Source organism: Anomalospiza imberbis, chromosome 3 (genome assembly GCF_031753505.1).
Source record: "Anomalospiza imberbis isolate Cuckoo-Finch-1a 21T00152 chromosome 3, ASM3175350v1, whole genome shotgun sequence".
Lineage (NCBI taxonomy): Eukaryota > Metazoa > Chordata > Aves > Passeriformes > Viduidae > Anomalospiza > Anomalospiza imberbis.
In genome coordinates this window covers 19,434,987-19,457,716 of record NC_089683.1, presented here as the reverse complement: position 1 = coordinate 19,457,716, position 22,730 = coordinate 19,434,987, and the positions used below count along the sequence as shown (strand labels likewise).

At 35.0% G+C, this 22,730-nt stretch overlaps 1 protein-coding gene and 1 long non-coding RNA gene across 4 annotated transcripts in view; one reads left to right on the top strand and one right to left on the bottom strand.

Moving 5' to 3' along the window:
• Window positions 1-22,730, top strand: part of SNTG2 (syntrophin gamma 2) — a 214,567-nt gene that overhangs the window by 159,839 nt on the left and 31,998 nt on the right. For all 3 annotated transcript variants that reach the window (XM_068183557.1, XM_068183559.1, XM_068183558.1), the window contains exons 12-14: window positions 7,203-7,319; window positions 16,086-16,157; window positions 19,523-19,732. In XM_068183557.1, the coding sequence (XP_068039658.1) occupies window positions 7,203-7,319; window positions 16,086-16,157; window positions 19,523-19,732 (399 nt within the window). The remainder of the gene's footprint in view (window positions 1-7,202; window positions 7,320-16,085; window positions 16,158-19,522; window positions 19,733-22,730) is intronic.
• Window positions 4,624-8,909, bottom strand: LOC137470350 (uncharacterized). Its single transcript, XR_010997013.1, has 3 exons — window positions 7,894-8,909; window positions 6,567-6,626; window positions 4,624-4,681 (listed from the first exon to the last, which is right to left on the bottom strand). It is a non-coding gene; the product is annotated as an uncharacterized lncRNA (long non-coding RNA).

The following is a 22,730-nucleotide window of genomic DNA, read 5'->3' as shown; positions in this document are numbered from 1 at the left end:
AATTTAGACTTTGATGATTTTTGCGGCGCCTTTGGGGGAACCCCCTGGGGGTGTCCCCGGGGGGGCCCCTAAGCTTTGAGTTTTCTGGTAGCAGCAGGCAGGCAAGGAGACTCCACACGGCTTCTGAGGATGCTCATTAGATGAGGGTTTATTGGGGGTCCTACCCCCGGAAGGCAGCATGGTTTCTGAGGGAGAGGGGGCGAAAGGGGGAGGTAAAGGGGAGGGGGAGAGAGGGGCCAAGACAGCACCGGCCAGGAGAGCTGGCTGAGAGAGAGAGCCCCATTCCCCCTGCACACTGAACAGGGAGATTCAAAGTGGGCGCGGAATAAGATTTGGGCCAATGGGATTACAGACACAGGATACTTCAGGGGAGGATCACAGTCTTGGAATAAACCAGACATTTTCAAGGGATGAGACAGAGCATACCATTCAACTAAAATATAACACCACAGATCATCCTTGTGGATCCCTTCCAACTCAGAATATTCTATGATTCTTTGATTCAATGCCTTTTCCCTGTGTCTATGACCCAAAGTTAGAGGTATTAGGCAAGGTAGTAGAAGTTGTAGTTATTATTTCTATGTTTATATTGTTAAAATAGACAGTACCAGGTCATGAAATTAATTGGTCTGGCTACTTCCACACTTTTAAATTTCTTTTTCCACCAAAGTAGGGTTTTTGCATTTAAACTGCCTATTGGGAATTATGTCCACCAAAGCCAAAAATCCCAGACTATCTGTGGAAATTATTCAGTGAGTTCTAGCTATACCAAGACATGATAGTTACTCCAAGTCAAGGACTACAAAATTTTAAGAAATATTCAGAGATTACACAAATTTGAATGGTATTAAATAAGTAGCACTGCTGAAGCTCTGGTTCTAAGTGTCTATGTAACCTGTGTCAATGATGAAATACACAGCATCTAAGCATCATAACTTTTGGTTTTGCTTGATATAATTTTTTATAATACTCTAGAGATTTGAAAGCATTTGATTCTTTGTTTTATTTTTAGGAAAATAAATTAGCCAATTCTCTCTCTGTACAGATAAAAATACTTGCAATTTTTTGTTGGTTTTGGGTGTTTTTTGTTTGGTTTTTTTTTTTTCTAGATAGTTTTTTATGTTTTTAAGACCTAAACTTTTATCATGATTATTTCATGGGATTTGTGTCTGCCAAGTGACATATCTAAACATAAGAAAAGGGCAAAAATTATGGTTGCTAATTGAATAAAGGAGGAGAAGTTGGACAATTAGATACTACTCAATTTGACTTCAATCCCTGTAAAAAATAAATAAATAAACAAAATACCTTTGTGGAGCAGAAAGATGACAAATGACTGCCCTGAAGGATTTTTCAATAACAAATCTTGACAAGCAATCTAATTTTCTTTTGTGAACATGTAACATATCCTGTGGATGTCTGACAGGAGGTTGCTGCAACATATCTTGATTCCAGCAAGGTTTTTGACAACTTCTGACATTAAAATATTTTAAACAAGTATTATATGGATTTGGTTGTTCAGATTTTGTTGGATAATCCAATATTAGGTATAGATGGCTCATTTTCAAACCTTTTTCATATTCATTCTCATTTTCAATATTTTGTAGTCAAAATATTGACTACAAGTGCTGAAGAGGTGACCCTGACCCAGACCTAGTTCCCTTGAGTACTGCCTTTATGGTGCATTCACAAAAGTAAGCCTACTAATTTTGCAGACATTAAGCTTTAAAACACCATGTTAAACATATGAATGATCTTGCCATATTGAAGAGTCTGAAAACCAGGATTGAAGCCAATTAAGAAACGGCATATATGCAAGAATAATTAAGTATATGTAAAAGTCTGGGAAAAACTGAAGAGGTTTTTACTGCAAAATGCTTGATGGATATCTAGGGGGGGATAAATTCTTTTAGAAAGTTGTGGTTCATCTACCATTATTTTACTGGAACTCAGAGATGACCCTATCTGCAGAAGCCAGTCAGACAGAGAAATTATGAAAAACAACAGGTTCATTTTTAAGACTTATTATTATGGTTTATCATTACCATACCAATTTATTTATTATCAGCATGCTGTAGTCAAGTACAGGGTTGACCAACAGAGACCTGAAAAACTTGCATTCCTTTGGTTTACCTAATATTCCTTTTTTCCCCTCTTTTTCCCCTTGCAAATAAGGAATTCACCAACACTTTACTGCTTCTCCATTGGCCCTTTGTTGTGGTGCGTTTTCATTTACTATTGTTTTTAATAGTTGGCTCTGTACCTCCCCCCCACCAAGGCATTGGTTCAGTCCCTGCTGTCAGTCCTCCCTCATTCCTACCCCTTGTTCCAGAGGACTCCCTGTCATTTATGTATCCCTTGATGCTTCATTGGTTTACTTAGACTGTTCCCCTCCCCTGGAGCTCCCTATTGGTTTAAACATTGTAATTCCCACTTTATGTTCTTCCCTGCCACTCTGCTATTGGTTCCTAGTCCCAAGTTCCACCCTAGTCCTGTCCCTAAAAACCCACTGCCCGGGCTTGTGCCTGGTCTTTGCCTCTGCTGGATATTTGAGTTACGGACGCTTTGCATAATAAATGATTCTCGGATAAGCAAGCAAGGCCCATCTCGTCTCTTCTACGTTGATCGCTCGGCGTCTGCTTAGGAGATTCAGGGTCCCGGGAGAGGTGTCGCACCCCACTTCAGTCGCTCAGACCCAGCATGCCGCTGTGTGCCGCTGCTGCTGTGCCGCAGCAGCCCTCATTTTTTCTGAATTTTCACCCATTATTCACTTTCTTTCACCTTCTGGTTTACCCCCTTATTGATGTTTGCTCCCTTGTTGGCTTCAGGTTCCAGCCAACTTCTCCCTTCACATTGTGACGATGTCCAGCAGTTTCCCATGTTGTTACCTTATCAGTTTAACATCAGGCCAGGCTGGCTGCTCACCTGCATGCCAGAACAACCACGTCTGCTCAGTGGCTTTTGAGAAAGGCAAGCATTGTGGGCTGTACCTAAACCAGCTACTGCAGAACATGCTAAGTGTTCCTGTTGCTGCAAGGCCTTGGCAGGAATACTGTCTCTGATTTTGTGCACTATGTTTCTGAAAAGGTATTGAGCACAGGTTTTCTGTGGCCTCTGTGGACAGGTTGAAAGAAATACAGAAGTGTGAAAGAAATATTCAATAACGATAACTTTTTGCTCAGTGAAAAGCAGCAAAGAATGATGCCACGCGAGCTACATATCCTTGTTTGTGGATTTTTGCTCCATTTGTGAACTCAGTAAGCTTTTTTAATTCTTCCACTCTAAGGTGAAAATCATTTGAGTCTTTAGTGGATAGGGCAAAAAAAAGTCTTTAATCGTGATTGCAGTGAGACTGATTCATGCTTGACATGAGAAATAAAGTGCTAGAATAGATTATTGAGAGAAAATAAGAAGACTCCACTATAGCAGAGGTCCTGAGAGCATTAAGGAAGCATTTTTTTAGAAACAAAATAGGTATCAGGGATACTGCATTTTTGAGAGGGTAGGGTACTAAGTTTTTCAGAAGCTACTTTTCTACTCTGTATTTGATAATTATAAAATCATAATTCTAAATAAGAAACTTTCAAAATATGAAGGGTTTTTTCATTGTTCTTTATAGCAGAAGTACTGCTGCAGGTGTGCCATGAACATGATTGCCTGGCTTCATCCTGCAGCATACAAGAAACCCTGTATCTACTCTTGAAATACCATTTTTTCTTCCTTTCTCGTTCTCTCTCTTTTTTTTTTTTTCCTCAGAAAAAAGAAAAATGTTTCTAAAAATATAGCATATAGCAATAAAATTACTTTCTTCTAATGGTTAGTCTGGAAAAGTTAGGTTCTTGAAGCCTACAATTTTACAACTTACATCTGTAGAAAGGGAGCAGGACTAAATTCGTTTAAGCATAAAGAGACCACATAGAGATAGAATTGAGATTTTTTTTTTTTTTTTTTTACTTTATTTATGTGAGAGGACAGCTTTTATCTCCTAATGAAATTGCCTTGATTTGCTTCAGAAACTTTTTCTGCCACCTCAGATCCTCAACTGAAAAAACTTTAACAGAAGAAGAACCACTTAAAAACGCTGAACTTTTCAATCCCTAGTCAGCTGATATGCAGTGCTGTGAGGTATATATGCTCTGTGGGATAAACAGCTATAGTTTGAAATGGTTTCTTCTTTATTTTTTCACTTGTTATTATTGTAATATTGCTAAAATACATATCAAACATATAAGGAAAAAAAAAGTTGTGAAGGATGTGAGTTTTCCATTTTTCTTTAGTTTGGTTAGTTCCCGCTACATAAATAGTGCTTCTGATCTGCTATAATATAAGAATGCATAACCAGTAAGGCAACTTACTGGTGGTAGCTGTCATCAAGAGAGAGTTTTGTGCTTTGGATCCTAGCCTGAACAAGAAGGCTGTAATGAGTAAATATGAGAGACCTCAGGTCCAATTTACCAGCCTCCTGTTAAAACAAGCAAACAAAGAGTAGAAAATATTATTGCTATCCAAAAGGACTTGTAATCTAAATTTTTCCCAGGCAGATGCGTGAATTTTGCCTGGGAAGATACGTGAATTCAGGTACATACCTATCTTCATAGTTCCCTTCAGCATAGTCTGGATATGTTGCTATTTGTGATGTTCGAACTGTGCCCAGCTTGGAGTTATAAATTTTGTTCTTGAACTAAAGCACAAAGAACACTTGTGTCATAATTTCTAAGTTCCTCTATACTTTGGTTAATAGAATATTTCATTTTGAATAGTAGCCATTCAGACATAATTGAATGCAACTGATGTAGAGTGGAAAACAGTAATGTGATATATCAAAACTTACAGCATTACAATCTTGTTTTTTATTTTTATTTTACTTTTAAATAATGTATGTGTAAGGACTGCTTGTCCCCCCTCCCAGTCCTGCCCCAATAGCTGTTCTCTTCAAAATATACCATCTACCACTTGTTTTGGACAAGACGCCCAAAAATGTTTAAGATGCCTCAAGATGTACTTTTCTTTGATTTCTTAATTTGATATAGTTCCATTATGCCTCATGGTATGACACTGGTTCTTAACTTGCAGGTCAGTCTGGCATCTCTTGTAGATTCATATCCCACTTTAATTACATAAGCATATCTGTCTGTTCTGACATGCCATACATAGACATCTACTTGATTTTCTTTCTTCAATTCCCTCCTGAGTGTTTTGCATCATTTACTTTTCATAAGTATTTAACTAAAAGTAGTATATACAAAAAGTACTGACTGCTTTATTAAATTTAACACATTAAATTTCCAGTCATTGCATCATCTAGATGCTTTATTGCTGCAGGAAAACAATAAGTGCAAATAAGAACTTTCATTTACCTGCTATGATTGGATTACATTTTGTTAGTGACTTGTTTTATCTCCTTGTTATGAGTGCCATTGCTCATTTTCATCTTACAGGAACTTTTGGAAAGTGTATTAGAACATGTTAGAAACTTAATAATATATCAATGATGTATTGGTAATTTTCAAACAGTAATGAAAGCAGTGCTTAGAAGAGACAGTTTCTAGTATCATGCCTGATGAACACTCCTGAAAACTTCAAAAGGCAGGTTTCAATCAAAAAACAGAGTCTTTTTTATTCCAGACTAACATTCCCAACCACGTACTAAGATCAAATTAAAATCTCAGTAACCCCAATAACCACAGACAGCTTGTAATTAAGTACCAACACTTGTTTGCTTTTGTTCCATACAGATTTTGTTGAACTGAATAATAATTCTTTCTCCATTTCTGAAATCTAAAAGACCATTAAATAAACCAGTCCATAAGAAAGATATGTAGAAAGTAAAAAACCCTAACATTATATTGGATATCATTCTTTTTGTCTGTGTTATTTGATATTAAGACCCTGATAAATTGAATATATAATATCGTTGTAGTAGAGTAGCAACAATAATATAGTATTTTTTTTTAAGTAATGCGGTGTCTGAAAATCCTGTTTCAAAGCTTTTGCTGACTACTATAGAAACAATGTTTTTGTGAGAGTTATTCAATTTACAGAATAGCAAAGAACTGGAAGGGCTACTGTATTTATTTTGCTGTTGCTTAGCTCTCCTTAAAATGTTAGTGCTGGAGCTCAGTAGAACAGTATGGAGAAGGATTGTCTGGCTCAACATGCTGATTTATTATTTATTTCTTGATAAATTGATTGCAAAAAGACATAACTGATACATTAAATACCAACATTAGAAAACAATTTGTGAGGTCTTCATAATACAGGTATGAAAATTCATCCATACTATTAGCTAGTGCTTCGGCGTTTCTTCCCCCTGTAACTCATTGCTGTCTGTAAGTGTAGCCTTAGTTGAAAATGAGCAAGCTGCTCAGCAATACTTGTACATTCAGATTGGTGATTCACTCTAGATTTAAGTACCTGTTCCAAGAGCAATATATTCCTCTTAATGTAGGCAAAATGGAGCCTGGAATGTTTATGCTTTGTTATTTTTCAGTAAAGACATTCATGATATTCTGCTACCACACTATGGCATTCTTATTTATGGCATTCCTTTATAAATTTGTATTTACCTCAAAAAGGAAGCATGCCATTTTACTTCTTCATTTCATTTTTTCTTAGCATTAATTTATCTGGAAAATAAAGGCATGCATTGCAACACTACTAACGTTGTTTAACTACTGGATTTGATACCTAATTCTTTGAAAACATAAATATGATAAAGCATATATGAAAATGCATAAACTCTGAAAGACAACAAGTGTGACAAAGACTTTGACAGTTGCAAACATGACCCTGGTGAAAGCTGTTTGATTTCAGATAAATCTAGTGATTTGTTTAGAGGTATTTCTTTAGAGGTATGTGTAATAGAAATATCAGTATGTCCAAGTTTTAACACTGCTATAGGCAAGGTATTATGATTTTTATAAACTACTGAATTACTTCAGTACAAGTAGATTTTCCTGCTGGCTCAAATGAGATTCTGCTTTGACCTGCATAAGTGGCTTTTAAAACAGGGATTATTTCACATAAGGTTTAGACTACCTGTACTACAAGTCTCTTCAAGGACTTCTGACACCCTGGCATCATACTGTATGCATCAAGAATATGGAAATGGTTGTAAGGCAAATGTGAAACAGATAATGCATCCCATGTGACTAAAACCACTGAGAAAGAAAACTTTAATTTTCAATTATTTTCTTTTACAGGTCATACATATGGGATGGGTAAATGAGAGACTTGAAGGAACTGATTCATCTCAGCTCTACAAATTCAAGTTTCTGGCCCTGAAGGGTTCATCCTTCTACATTTTCAGCACTCCACCGGTAAAAAAAATTGATATTTTTGTGTCAGTTTCATTTTAAATGGAAACCTGTTTGTTATGTCTGGGTTTGCTTTCCTTTATCAAGTGGAGTTTTCAGCTGAGATTTCAATGTAAGTTAAAGTCACATAAGCCACTGAATTTCAAAAAACTGTAGATATTTAGCCTCTTTCAAGGTCCTCTGAAAAGCCTGCTGTAGGTTTTATTTTTTGAAGTTGTCAAGGTCAGGTTTTATTTTGGTTGGTTAGGCCTAATATTTCTTCCCTTTTTTATTTTAAGGTATTTTGTAGATGTAATGAGTTGAGAGTTACTCTACTTTCTGAAAGACAAGATGCATCATGAAATACACCATCCATACTATTGGATGATACTTGTGGATTTTTTCACAAAAGCAAGGGATCGAAGTGCTAAGTGTACAGTTTGAACAAGTCTTGCTTTGATAATTGATATACCTCATAACAAGAATTCTGTTTCACAACAGGTGCCTTATCTAATATTTTTCTAAAAATTAATTTAGAAGGGTGAAATGGAAATGAGCTGTAGAATTCTAAACTGTTTAAAAGAATTACCCATATTACCACATGGTAATATTTAATCCTTTCTTTTTTCTCCAGAAAGCCTTTGCCTTAAACAAATCAAAAAAGAATAAAATGTGGACTTAACATAAAATTTCAATCATACAACTTACTTACAGTTTTGCTCAGAAGGTGCTCAGTCTCCCAGTTTTGTCTGCTGGTCCAAAGAAAATCTGATTCTTTATGTGAGTTCTCTCTGCATTATTGTTGGGAAATACATACTTTGCAAAAGTTATTTGTGAACCTCAATGAAATGCAATAAGAAAAATTTCCCCCTGTCTAAATGGAAATTACTAATCCAATGATTCCAATTAATTTCAAACATTCTAAAATGGCCAATAGTATTCTTTTTAAAATGAGACAACATATCTGGGAAAAGCAGGGAGATTCCCCTTCTAAAAATTGGGGGTTTCATATGTTAAGCAAAGGAACTAAAATTTGATTAAATTACTACAATTAATTAAAATGTGAAAACTATCTAGAAATATTAAACAAATAAATAACACACCACATGAATGATTTTCCTCTATAAATTTTAATTACTGTTTTCAGACCTATTTCTAGGGCACATTTTTGATATAATTAAAATTATACGTCTATATGGTACTAATTTGGGATAAACTACTTCATTTACAATTTTCAGCACTCTTCTAAGAACAGACAAGTGGGGATGATTGGTAATAGAAATTACCTGACAGAATCTATTATCCTCTGACAAATTTTTTTGTAGGAACCTTGGCTTTCAAAAACTGAACAAAGGGGAATCCTTTGATCAATGTGTTGTGTCTCCTCAATACTATGATGCACCAGTAAATGGGAAAGAGTCCATAAATCATAAAACTTGTTGACCAATTTTCTTGCTCTTTTAACATTCCTCAGATGTCTCTCATCAAGGGAAAGGTCCCCAAAAACTAAAAACCAAATTCACAGTTTCCAGCAACCTCTTATCTGGAATCTTCAAACCTGGATCTCAAGCCACACTTTGAAGCTGATTATCAGTCTCCTGAGGCACCTCCAGCCCTGGCTTTTGTTGGTGCTCTTCCCTGTGGCTCACTCCGCAATCCCATTGCAGCCCTGCAGTGCAGCCCTGCAGTGCAGCCCTGCAGTGCAGCCCTGCAGTGCAGCAGGGCCAGTCTCGGGCTCCACAGCCCTTCCCTGCCCAGCCATGGTCACACGAGCCAGGGCCACCCAGGGGCCCGTGTCCAGGCCCAGCCTCAGCTTGTCACGGCTCCCAGGGAGATGGCTGGTGCCTGGAGCTGGGCTGCCCCAGTCCCCATGGCTGCCCTGCTCCTGGCTGGGCCTTGCTGGGATGGAGGTCACCACTTCGTAGCAGCCCGTGTGGTTTCTTACCTGGCGCTAAAGCAGAGCTAACACAGCCGTGTTTGGGCTGATGCTGAGCAGGGCTGGGGCAGCCTTTCCATTCTCATCCAGCAAACTCCCTGGGCTGGGACAGGCTGTGGGGGACACAGCCGGGACAGCTGATTTAAACAGAACAAATGGGATTTCACGTACCATGAAACATGCTCAGCAATAAAAAATGGGGCTTGGTCTTCAAAAGTAGCCATTGCTTGGAGAATGGCTGGGCATTGGTCTGCTTGGGGTGAGCAGTGAGCAATCACCTTTGCATGAATTGATTTCTTCCCCTTTCCATCACTTATTAAACTGTCCTCTTCTTGCCCCATGCATTTTCTTGATTTTGCTCTTCCTATTGTCTCTTCCATCCCATAGCAGAGGGTGGGGAGTTATTGAGGGGCTGTGTGGGTGTTTGGCTGTGTGACAAGGTCAGTCCACTGCAGGGTCTTGAGTTGGGACCTGTCTGGCAGGGACCCTGCCCTGACAGACCCCGGGGAGCTCCCGTGGCACTGGTTCTGTGCCACACGTCCCAGCTCTGCAGCTGCAAACACAGGTCCCCAGACAAAACTGTGCATAAAGCTCTTTCACTGTTTTTAGAGATTCTTGATGCTACTGCTCTTACCATTGCTCCTACTGAAGTTTGGGGTTTTTACTATTTAAAGCAGAGGAAAAAAAAAAAAAGACAAAAATACAAATGTTTCAACTTGCTTGATCTTTAGAAGATACAAGTTTAATATATTTTATTTCAGAAATGTTGCTATTGATATTAATATTCTGAATCAATGTTACATATCAGTGTATCAAAATAGTGTGCACAGAGTAGATGACCTATAAATTCTACACTTAACTTTATCCATATTTTTACAACTGCTTGTAAAAGGATGTAGTACAATTTCCACTCTTTTTCTATTTCATTGTGTGTAAAAGATGACGTGAATGTAAATACAGCTGCTAATTTTCATAAGAATGGAAAACATAGTTATACATGAACAAGAATAAAGAAGATTGTGGAAAAAAGTAGATATTATACTGTTAAATAAATCACTGTTACAAGTAATATTCTATTTATATGCTATTTCTACAATATCACAGATGGTAATTCCAAGAATGTAGAGGCTTCACCACAGAAGTAAATATCAAGAATCATGTGATTAACAGAGAAGGGTCTTTTTGCATCCCTGAAGTGTCTTATCTGATTGTATATAAGAAATTTACAGATTTCATTTACACGCTGCTATATTAGAAATGTGACCCATTTCTAAAAACTGAATATCTGAAAAACACCACTGAACCAATAGAAATTATTCTTGTGTCAGTTTTAATATACAAGCAGTACTTTATTATATTCTAAAAGCATCTATAAAATTCCTGTCAATTTTCAGATATTGGAAAAGTTCTAAATTAATATCCCAGAAGAAATTGAGGAAAAAGTATTCTAAATTATCATTTAAAATCAAACTATTTTTTATATCTTTGAAAATTTCCAGAAAATAATTTAATGTTTTTGTGGAATTTGGGCTTGATGCAGGGGAGATTTCTACTATTTGATTTTTTTTATTTCCCTATAGTTCATTATGATTTTTTACATTAAAGTCTTCAAGTAACCATAACCTTAGATCTGTAACCCTTAATTCCAAAACTATCTTTTTCAATGTGATTAAATAAATAGCACTGAAGTGATTTAACATGAAGGCAGCTAGATAATCACTGAATGGGTGGCTTAAAATTTTAAGAAAATAATAATAGAAGAATATTGTGAAAGTAACAGAAATATTTCCACATCTGACAGTATAGAGAAGCTTAATGTAATTAAGACAAGCAGTGTTTTTAATGCTGCCGTGTAAGTTCTAAATACTAAAACTTTTTTTTTTAATTATTCTTGGTTTATTTTTTTCCATTAAGGAGTGAAGAGACCAGTGAAATTAATTACTTTTTACCTAGAAGTATTTAGTCCTCTTCTTAGAAATTTTTAGTACTTCTAGGCAGGTTGGATGCTTCTGCTTAATTCTCAGATAATGCAGCATTTGCTGTATTCCAGTAATAAATACTGTCAGCACTTTAATTTTTTTCTTTTACATTTTACTCTTTATATTATTATATTTGAATAAATATTTTTAATATTTTGGGGGGCTCTGGAGACCTGCAGAATCAGATTCTGTGTTCAGAGAAAGTCCAAGAGTATGTTATGTTCATTTGATTTTAGTGATTTTTGAAGTATGATTCTCTTTGACATTCACCCCATATTTCTTTATTTAGTGGTGATCTCTCAGCAGGCATGAATGTCTTTTATGCCTGTTGGTGGTTCTCAGCTTCATTTCTCTACCTCTGTCAAGGCTGGGACTGAAGGCACTCAAGATGGTATTTTGCATTCAGGCTTAGGTGTTTATTTTTTCTTATCTATGTTGCAGTCTCACAGGCAGTGAGTTCTGCAGTATTTCACTAACAAGGTGCAAAATGGCTATCTTTCATTACTTGTAACTTTAAGGCTAAACTATCCAATTAAGAAATGACACCTAAATTATCTTCACTTTTAACCCAATAACTAATCACTCAAAGTCCACAATGTAAACTTTTCTGTCCAATTGCAAAACACCACCCAAACCCAGAAGGAAGGAAGGAAGAAGGTAAAGAAGAAGAAGGTAAAGAAGAGGGACCAGCCTCCACCCTAAAACCTCCATCTTGCTCCATATATGTTACTATGTTCTAAAACCATAAACTCTTAAGTTTTCCTCCCTGTGATATTACACACTTCTAATCAAACTACACACTCATAATCCCAGTGCTATTAGTCAATTTTGGAAGCCTTCTCCACGGCCTCAGGTCAAATGCACTGCTCTCCTGGGAGTCAGAGTCTTGTCAGCACAGAAAGTCTAAAATTCTCAGCATCCAGAACTCCAACACCTATTTTATAATTGCAGAGTTCTCTTCTAGGGAGTAACTTCGTGAGCTAATTGTTTACTGCATGTGTGTGTCAAAATGAGTTTAACATTATTGTTTTTTCTCTATTTTAAATCATAACTTTTTAAAGAAAAGCCAGTGATTAACTCACATATTTAATGGCAAGTATATTTGGAATATAAGTCTGAACTGATGCTGAGATCACTTGATGCTGAGTTTGTGTAAAGCTAGATTTTATCAGTTTTTTTATTTTCAGAACTCCACTGTAATGCCTGTTTTTAAACCATGAGGAAATTGCAGAAACTCATGCTAAAGTAAAAAATACTTCTGCAACACTTGGAACTTTTGTAATTCTATGTGCCTATTTTTAGTCTCTCATTAGAGACTTAGAATTGTAATTTCAGATTCCTATTTTTTGTAACCCTGTTTGGATTTATTATCTTTCTGATCAGCTCAGTGTTACCTGTGAGTTTAAAAATGTCTTAGTTTTGCAATGTTCCTGAAAGGATTAATATAGCTAAATGTCTACAGAACCAAGTATTCAACACATACTGCACTAGGTTAGCTAAGAAGGTGGTCTGCCAATAATATATATAACATTCAGCTCCTCTTGGTCATAAATTCATATAGTAGACAAACAGAAATTAAAGTAGAGGCTTACTGAATGCTAATTGAAACTCTCATGTATTATGACACTATTTCTGAAAGTGTCTGAACTAAATTCATATGAATGCAAGCATGTCTCATTGAGTAATCTGTTCTGAATATAGCTGTTTGAAATGCTTTGTCAAATGCTTCATAAAAAATAATAACACTGTCCTGCCAAGAAATTGCAATGTACAGAATACCTGCAGGAGCAATTCCAAAGGGAAATAATGAGAAAAACTACTTTATTGTCTAAGAAATCTACTTGGGTGTCCCATTTATCTTAGGTAGTTATTACCCAGTTATTACATGTGTGATGATGGATAACCTACAATAAACTGGAACATTCTTTAAATCAGATGAAGGATACTGCAATTTTCATGAACTTTCCTGATGTTTTCCACTTTTCTTCTTGACTGAGAGTATATGGTTATTTGTGGCTTTTTAAAAGTAAAGCAGTCTATAACAGTAACATTTTAAACTTACTATGTTAGTTCTGATAAAACTATTAATAATGTCAGCTGTCTGTTTAGATTCTAGTATTCCTTTGTAATATGTTTATTTTGCCTCCTTAAAATTCCTCTCAATATGTCATTTGTGTTTTGAGCACCTTGTACACAATGGTATTCAGACTGTTTCACTCTCTAAATATGGCAGCCTTTCTCTGACACGCACAGGTGAAGAAAACCTTGGCTTATATAGGTGCCGGCAGTTGTCACTGTCACTGCCTGACTCTGCTGAAAAAGTCATATGTGGTTACACTGCATCAAAAGATGAAAGAGATGTGTGGAATAATGGGAAGAAGTCTGAAGAGCTCAGAGTGAATTTAATGGCACAGCAGTGTCACCTTCATTCATCATTAATAGTGCAAAAATCCCCAACAGTTAAAATTAATCTTCAGGAATCAAAACGAATGATAAGAGCAAATGAAAGTCCATTCATATCTCAACAGTTTTCAGGTCATAGCCCATGTCACCAAAGCCAGTTGCATAAACAGCAAATGAATCAGTGCTTATGCTTCTATGTCTAGCCACTTACAGCAATAAAGGGTTCTCCTGCTGTTAACTGAGATGGAAAAGATCCTTTCCCTTTGAGGATTTCAAGACCAAATAATGAACTAGCCTCCATTCTACTCTAAACCTTATTTTGCAAGAAGCATGAATATCTCTTTGGAGGATCAACAGTAATCGGGTAAAACATGTATTATTTAATTATTTTCTTTTCAAAACAGCCATCAAAGTACAAAATATTTCCCTGGAAAAATGATTAAACAACGACCTGCAGTGCTTACTCTATTGTGAGACTGTTTAAATGTGCATTTCTCTATGACTTAGCTTTATAAGTCCTCTGTTTCAATTGTTTCAAAACTTAGATTATTTCTTTGTACAATAATTAAATTGCAATATTCAAATAAAATATTGAATGGACTTACAAGAAGATAAATAGAAATGGAAACCTAAAAAATAGAAAGGTATGTCTTTAAAAAATGCTACCATTTAATTAAGTGATGGGAGGACAAGTTAGTACCTAAAATTTCTTTACATTTCTTTTCTAAACCAGCTGACATTAGATTTAAATTTGGAAAAGTTTAAGTAGTTCTATGTGCTTTTATCATGTAGTTTTAAAATTACCTGTATGTAGTATTTTGAGCTTTAATTTTTGAGACATTGCTCATAGTAAAACAAAGTGCGTAATCTGTTTTATATATTCTAGTGGATGTATTGTATTCAAGTGATGCTTGCCATTTGATTGTTAAGATATAGAAACTATGAAATGGAGAATACTAGAATGTGAGTCCCTCTATATCCTGAAAAGATGTGGGGCTAGAACTTCTAGGGTTCTTCAGTCCCATTTCAGCAGGTGATTCATAATATCTAAATTTAATCATCTAAAAAACACTAATCTAAACCTGAGAGAAATTAGGAGAAGGTTAGATTATAAATAATTAATTCAGATTGTTAAGTTTAGAAAGAAACTAACACCAAGTTCACATTACTCCTCCAAAGGACTGAAGTAACATTTCATAACAAACAGAAGTCCCATTAGAGGCCTGTAAGTGTTGCAGTGGTTTGGATTCTCATCAAGTTATTACAATTCTGTTTAACAGCTTAGAATTTGAAGAGACTTGAAAATTAAACTTTAAAATAAATTTTAAAATAACTAAAACATACTGATATATCCATGCAAATCATCAGAAGAAATACTACGTTTTTTAAAGGTGAATTATGTGCTACTATGAACACAGAGAAAAAGAATCTGTTATTGAATTTCATAGTTTTTCTAGTTAAGTTTCATCCACATAAACCAGATGTTTGACAAACGAGTTCTTCTTTATGTTAATAGTTTCAATTTATTTTTTTCTGCTTTCTTCTTTTTTGGGTGGTGTGTGGAAATAGGACAAAGCTGTATAAGCCATAAAATTTTAAGTTATCCAAGTTATTATTAAATTTACCAAAATACTTATTTCCATATGCCAAAAGCCTTAGAGGTGCAACCCAGTCAAATCCTTCATCTATCTATGCAGTCATCATCTATCCTTCATCTATCTATGCAGTGCATTCCCCAAGAGCTAGGATTTTGCTTTAAAACATATAAGTAAAAATTATTTGTATTCCCATTGAATTATTCCTATGTGTTAAAAGAAAACAGATTATCACGTCGTATCATTAAGCAGAATTTTGGTAAAAACTTCAAACATCATTCTTCCTATTCAGATTTTAGCAGCCGGTTATGTCAGCATGATTAGGTAATGAAATCAAAAAAAACCAAAATATAGGTGTTTTCATATTATTAAGCACACAGTTGATTTTTTTTTTTTTTATTATAAATATTGCAGTCACATAGTCCTTTTCCACTTAAAAACTAAATACTGAGTTACTGCCTCCCTATTGCATGTAAACTCAAAACTCAGTTTAGGAATACATCTTCATCTATTGATTGTGAGATTTTTTTCGTATTGAGACATGAAGCTGAATGACTCTGTGTTTGAGACACGCTGAGTTCTCTGTGTTAGCATCTTGAGAAATAAAAATGCTAATGTAACTAAGAGATTACAAAGACATTTCCATCATACTAGGAAAAGAAAAAATGAAATTATTTAATACCTTTTAATTCTTGTTTCTGTAAAAATTTAATACTATTTGACAGTCTTTTCTAAATACTGGATATTAAATGTAGTGATGTGCCTGTGTTTAAAGATCCAGTAGAGTAATGATGGGTGAATTCTTTTCATTTTTTTTTTTCATCTGAACATGATTTTCAAATAAAAAGTGTGCTGATAATTTTTTTTTATATTATAGGTGAGCACACTAGACTGGGTACGAGCTGAAAAGATCTATAACCTCTGTGAGGTTCTATTTAAAATTCACAAGGTAGGTTTCCCAGTGTTTCCAGTGATTTTATTTAGTAAAGAAAATTTACCTTTTCCTGTCAAGGATAAGCTCCAATTAATCTTAATTAGGAAAAACTAGTATTCAAATAGTTCATCTGTTATAAAAAGCTACTTGCAATTGCTAGTGCATTAGTTGTGCAAGTATAAGAAAATATGGAAAACAGGTTAAGCTCCAAGTGAGCAAGTTACTAACATGTTTTCTTATTGAAGAAAGTTTTCAGTATTAGAACTGTATGAAGTACCAGTAAGACACATAGCATAATGACATTAGTTTTTTCTTAGTGGGTCTGATTTTCAAGCAAACATGATGAAAAATGCTTTTGCTGTATTTCATGATCCATATAAAGATATTTTCATTTTAGTAATTAAAATGTGAAATGATGTCTTTTTTATGTCATATGTATTGATTGCTGTATCAAGTATTTTTCTTTATAAAGGACAACATGTTGGGTTTGTTTCCCATAGAATTAATTTTCTTCCCCCAAAGTCATGTTTTCTGTCTAGCTTGTCCCGATTAAAAATTTCCATCAAAATATTAGCACTTTGTGTAAATAGTTGACTTATAGAATATATTGTCTAATAAATTGCATCAGATAGATTAATTTTGTTCTCCAACAAAAACAAAACCTTTACAGGTGACATAAGGCTACTACAAGAGCCTATTTGTCTACGAGAGTAAAGAATATTTTCAGAAAAAAAACCCCCATCTTTTCAGATAAGATACTATTTCAGTGAAAAAATAAAGTTCATCTTTAGTTCTCACCAGCTGCTGCCCTTCTCTGCTGTTTCTCCTTTGACCACGCACTGATGTCGTGGAAAAGGCAGGTTGTTGCTGTTACCTGTAGCAGATCCTGCACAGAAGCAAAAGTGTGTAAGGTTTTTGATTTGGTATTGGTGGGGATTCTTTTGTTTGGTTTGATTTAGTTTGGTTTAATTTGGTTCGGTTTGGTTTGGTTTGGTTTTTTTGTGTTGTAGGGGGTTTTTATTTGTTGGGGTTTTTTCTGATGCAGGTTATTCAGGACATGGGAAGGAAGTGTTTTGGTACTGCCATGCCGGGAAAACAGTAGTCCTGGAGTTCAGGACTAGAGCTCAGCTCCAAAGGCACAGGAGGAGAGCCATATTCTTGTAGGCATGGCATTATTTTTGTGTGACCATGTCTCCAGCTGGGAACATATGGGCAAATTCAGGTCCCGCCCATCACTAGCATACCAAAAAAAGTAGATGTTCTGTCACAGATCATTTATTGAGTCTCCTTCATATTTTTTATAATTTTACTTTTGGCTCATAAATAAGTCAGACACCAATGAAATAAATACACATTTAGCCTTTTGGGAAGATTTTCCTGTGGCTTGGGTTTTGGTTTTGTTTTTTCTCCTGTAGGTGTTACTGCTAAAACTAAGTTCTTCCAGGAATATTATGGTAATTTCAAGGATATTCTGTCCTTCTGCAACTTCTGCAGTACTTTTTCTTTAAGAAAAAGAAGTTGGGAAATAAACTACCCAAGATTCAACTCTTTAATGTTCTTGACATTTTAATAAATGAAGGCTTAATTGCCAGTCTTCATTAATACGTAAGCTAAAGTGCAAAAGCTCAAATTGTATTCTTTAACCTCTTTTCTGTTGATTCTTTGGTATAAATGACAATGAGGCAAACAGAACAAATCCAAAAAATTGCAAGAGATTATGATTTCTACATTAGATATGATAGAGTTATGTTGTAAAAGCTGTCGTTTGGGGAGGGGCTTCTTAAGGATTTTCAGAAGCTGGGTAGAACTAGTGCAAAACTGCGGGAGAGTGTGTTATTGTATCTTCTCATGAAAGACAGATTTTAAGGAGAAGTGTTCTTGTTACACACCTAATTGTAAGCTTCTCATCTATGTTTATTATGATGCAAGAGTTAAAAATGGAAAATAGCAATCCAATATGGAACTTAAATTTTTAAACAGAATGTTTGATATATTTTAAACTTGGGTATATGCATACATACATATAAATACATAAATATTTGAATTAAAATTAATATAGATTATATATGCCCTTGCATAATTCTGTTCATTTGGTGGTAACAATGAGATGATTTGAAATGTAATGTTTTGCATCGCATGTGTTTATTCTTATCCCTTGCCTCATAATTCAAACTCTTACTGTAATATTGTACATTTTTAAAAGTCATTTGTCTTAAAAACATTTTATTTTCCTTTATTGTCTGGTATTTTCACATGTAAATTAAAAAAAAAAGCTACAAGCCAGGATATTCAGCAATGAGTCTTGAAGAGCATGTAATACCTGTTACTCCATAGCTGCAGAACACCAGAATATATGCAGGAATATTGTTCAACTTCCTTTTCACCAGTGCAAAGGAGTGTTGTCAAATAATTGAGCTTCATCAAGTCTATTCCCTCCTCAGGTAGCTGCAGGGCCAACTTTGACAACACAGTGCTTTGTATCCTGGTGGCAATATGTGTAGCTCCCAAGATGCCCTTGAATCATTGCTAATTATTTTGGGGTTTCAGTCTTTTCTGCCTGATGATATCACAGAGAAATGGGGATAGGGAAGGGTTCTATCTGATAAACAGAAAAATAAAATTATGTGTAATTTGGAAATTCAAGCTGTGAAAGTACTTAGATGTATAAGTTGCAGCTTTTTTATTTAGTTTTCTTTTCCTCTATATTAATCAATGAAGTCTTGAAATATTAGGGAAGTTTCTTGTATTAAAATGTTTACATTTACAAAACATTCTATTACATTCTATTGGATATTTTTTATTATGAAAGTTTAATGTACAGTTTCTCTTCTTTATCTTGAAGGTGATAGCAGGATCTTGTTTCAGTCTCCTTGTAGTTACAGAAAAGCATTGACAGCTATCAGAGGAAATGCTCATGTTGTCATTTCCAGAATTAACCCTGGGGTGCTTTATAAATCACTGCATTCCTTGGGGTTTAGCATATTGGAACCCAAGTAGAATGAAGTAATTATTGTCTCCTGTAGAGCTGGTACACAGCTCCTGGAATGTATTGAAACATTCAGGAATTTTCTTCTTTTTTCACTGTAAACAATGTATTTGTTCAAACTCACTTTAAATAACATATGAATTGCTTAGTTAATTTTGACAGTATTTTGGAACTGCAGTAGTAGCTTGGATTAAAAGATAGGAGATAAAGCAAATAGGAAGCAAAGAGAGAAGCTGTCTTTGACATAATTATTTAATTCCTAGAACATTTCTTCAACAAATTGTTGACATAATGGCATAGTATGTCCAAGTATCCATCACTTACAGAAGACAATGTTGCTTCAATTGTTTGGTTTTGCCAGATGAAGAATCACATACTGAAACATATCTTTCAGCTCTGGCTTGCTGATGATTGCTGGCTACAAGCAAACTTGTATTTAGGTATTCACCAGGACTTCGATCTTGAAGACCAGAGGCCATATTGTTTCAGTGTTATGGTTGGACATGGCAAGAGCCACTGTTTCAACGTAGAGCTGGGCAGTGAATTGGCAGTGTGGGAGAAATCATTTCAAAGAGCAATTTTCTTGGAAGTTCAAAGAACAGGGGTAAGTAGTGAACAATTTAAATAATTTAATCTGTAAAATAAGTATAACAAGATTTAAAAATATTTGTATGGTTAATAATTGCATTTAATTGATGTCCTAAAATTGACTAAGGATCTGAATACATTTAATATGCTGATGATTTCTGACAGCTTCATCATCACATCAATATTCTTCTGTCAATGACTGTGTAATACCAGTCAATGAGCATGTTATGACAGATTGAAAATTGAAAGTAATCATTTGTAAGTTCACCTTGATTATTAAAAACTGGAAATTAATACATTTTACCACTGGAAAACTCTCAAGAGTTTATTTAGTCCAACTTGAACATTTTTCTTCCAGAAAGCTAATTTTTTTCTCACATAAGGTAAATATGTGTTACATAATGCTTCTGTGTTCAAAGAAGAAATATTTTGCTCTTATATTGTTAATTGTGAATTGGGATTGTCCTTGTTAACATTGGAAGAGTTTGAAGACAGTATAAAAGTGAAAAGAAGTTTGTAATATTCTTGAATTCTCAAAATTAAACAGCAGATTATCAGTTTCTGCTGGCTAGTAAATCTAGATCCATACTCTCAAGTGAACTGGATGAATGTTATGGGAGTGTAGGCATTGAGAGTATAGGCCTTCTCCAATTAAAAATATATTTACTCAGTTTAACATAAATGCAAACTTGGTTTGGCGTGCTCAGGTTTGCAGTGCCTTGTGGACCTCCTAAAGACATTTGAAATACTGACAACACTGGATCACAACGTTGTATTAACACGGTTTGCAAGGAACTGGAGTCCTCTCACAGGTGGTTAATCAGCTCATCTAAATTTCCACATCTCAGGGATTCTAAACAGGTTTCTGGGTTCTAACAAGGTACTTACTTAGAGCCCTTCTATTTTGTCTCTAGACTGAAGAAGGAACAAAAAGATTTTGTAACAGTTCCTAATCCTGAACTTCTGAGAAGGAATGCAATTCTTTAGGAAAAAACTGATCCTCATATATATTATCCATATAAAAACCAGATAACATAAAATTAAAATTAAGTATAACAAGTGTGGAGATTAGCTGGCTCTTTATCTGATTAAATTTCTGAATATTTATTGCTAAATCTCAAAACTTGTTTTTCCTTTATATCCTTAAAATTAAGGAATGATTTTTTGCTTGTGGAATGATTTTTTGTCATTTGAATTGGTTATCTAGACTAATTTCACACAAAAGACATTAAATTTCCTGCAGCTGTGGTTTAACCTATCTGAACCTCCAGGAAAGTCATTCAAATAAAGTCCTGATTATAGTGCTCAAGTCTCCATATGTGTTTGCCTATGTCTTAATTTTCTCTCATATAGTTGGATAAATACAAATTTACAGTAAACTACGTCATTAGAGTTCAGAATAGAGGTCAGTCGCCATGGTGAAAAGTCTTTTGACTGCATTATTTTCTTTCTTTCTTCAAAGCATAAATTCTGTTGTGAGTGCCTTTCTTTTCAGAATGATGTCAAGAGCAGCATGAATGGGGTGCAATTTAATATTACATAGAATATATCAAGTCATAGAAAAAGAATTGGCATTCCAGTATCCAGAAAATTCAAGCTTGTCACTGGTATGACAGTCTGTAAAAGTTCTCCCTTTTGGAGAATTTTGGAAATTATTTTTTATTCATAAATGATTGGGCAAGATTCATGGCAGCTGTTAGATTGCCTAGTGCCATTTCAGCCATTCTTATTTAAATGGGGCTTGGTCCTGTTTGCTGTCCAGGGTAGTTAGGATCTTGCCTATGAGTTTTTGTTAACCTTTTCCTGTACATACCCTTTGTACTCGGTGTTCCTATAATAGCTGCTTTTCTGAGAAGATTCTGTCCTTACACAGTTTATGAAAAGAAATGCTAAGGTGCCGTGGTCCTTTTGAATTTTATCTGCCCATGTTGTGTGATGTTTTTTACATTTCTTCGTCAGCAACAGTAGATGACAGAAAGAATGCAGTAAAGCAGGAAGAAACACCCCCTCACAATATTGCTCCTCTTTCAACTATCTTAAACCCCTATTTCAAGATGCAATTGTTTACAAAATATTTACCAAGAAACTCTGAAATTCAATGACCCTGGTGAAATTAATCTATTTGCAGACAATAATAACAAACAAACAGATGTTGAATCCATGTACTAGAAATGCATGGGTTTTTATCCCAGAAAAACTATTGTAGATACTGATGGCATAACTTGGATAGATGGGGGCAATAAAAATGCAGTAGAAGTAAGGCAGAAAGGCAATTGAAAGAGAAAAAGTGTTGTTAAAAAGTATTTTCATGAGGCTAGTAATAAAAGTCAGCCTTGCATTGGTGGAAGATAGGCAATGAAATCCTCTCAGTCATATCTTTTGAAGTTAAATCATTTCCTGCAAATCCCAGCAAGAATGCTTGTTTCACATGGAACATCCTAAACAGTGCAAGGTGAATAAATGATGCTCAGATTAGGTAATTTTTCTTCAGGCTTTTTTTTTCAAGATTTTTATGGTGTAGAAAATCTTCAAAAATAAGAGACCAGCACATTTTCCAGAGCTCTTACTAATTTTTTGACCCTTCAGTTTGATCTTGTCAGTAGCATAAGATATTCCACATTATTTTCAATGTTGTTTTTTTTTAATTTCTCACTCAGTATTCTTCCTTTGCCTCAGACTATTTTTTCCAAAGGAAATTATTTTGACTCGTATGAGTCTTAGATATGATTATTAAATCAATGCAGAAACATCTCAAAGGGATGATTTGGATCAGTTCTGTTCAGCAGGAGGATGGAGGAGAATATTGGAATAGTGGACAGAGGAAAGAGTGACGGTAATATATTTTACTGTCAGCTGTAGAAAAATTGGACCCACACTTTTTTCATCTTGAAAACTTGTACATGTAAGCTTTGTTTGATGGCTGGAAGAGGACGGAGGAGAGAAAACTGCTTTACAAATGAAAGAATTCTCAGGAGACTGAAAAAAGCCATGCAGTGGGAAAATAATCTACCACA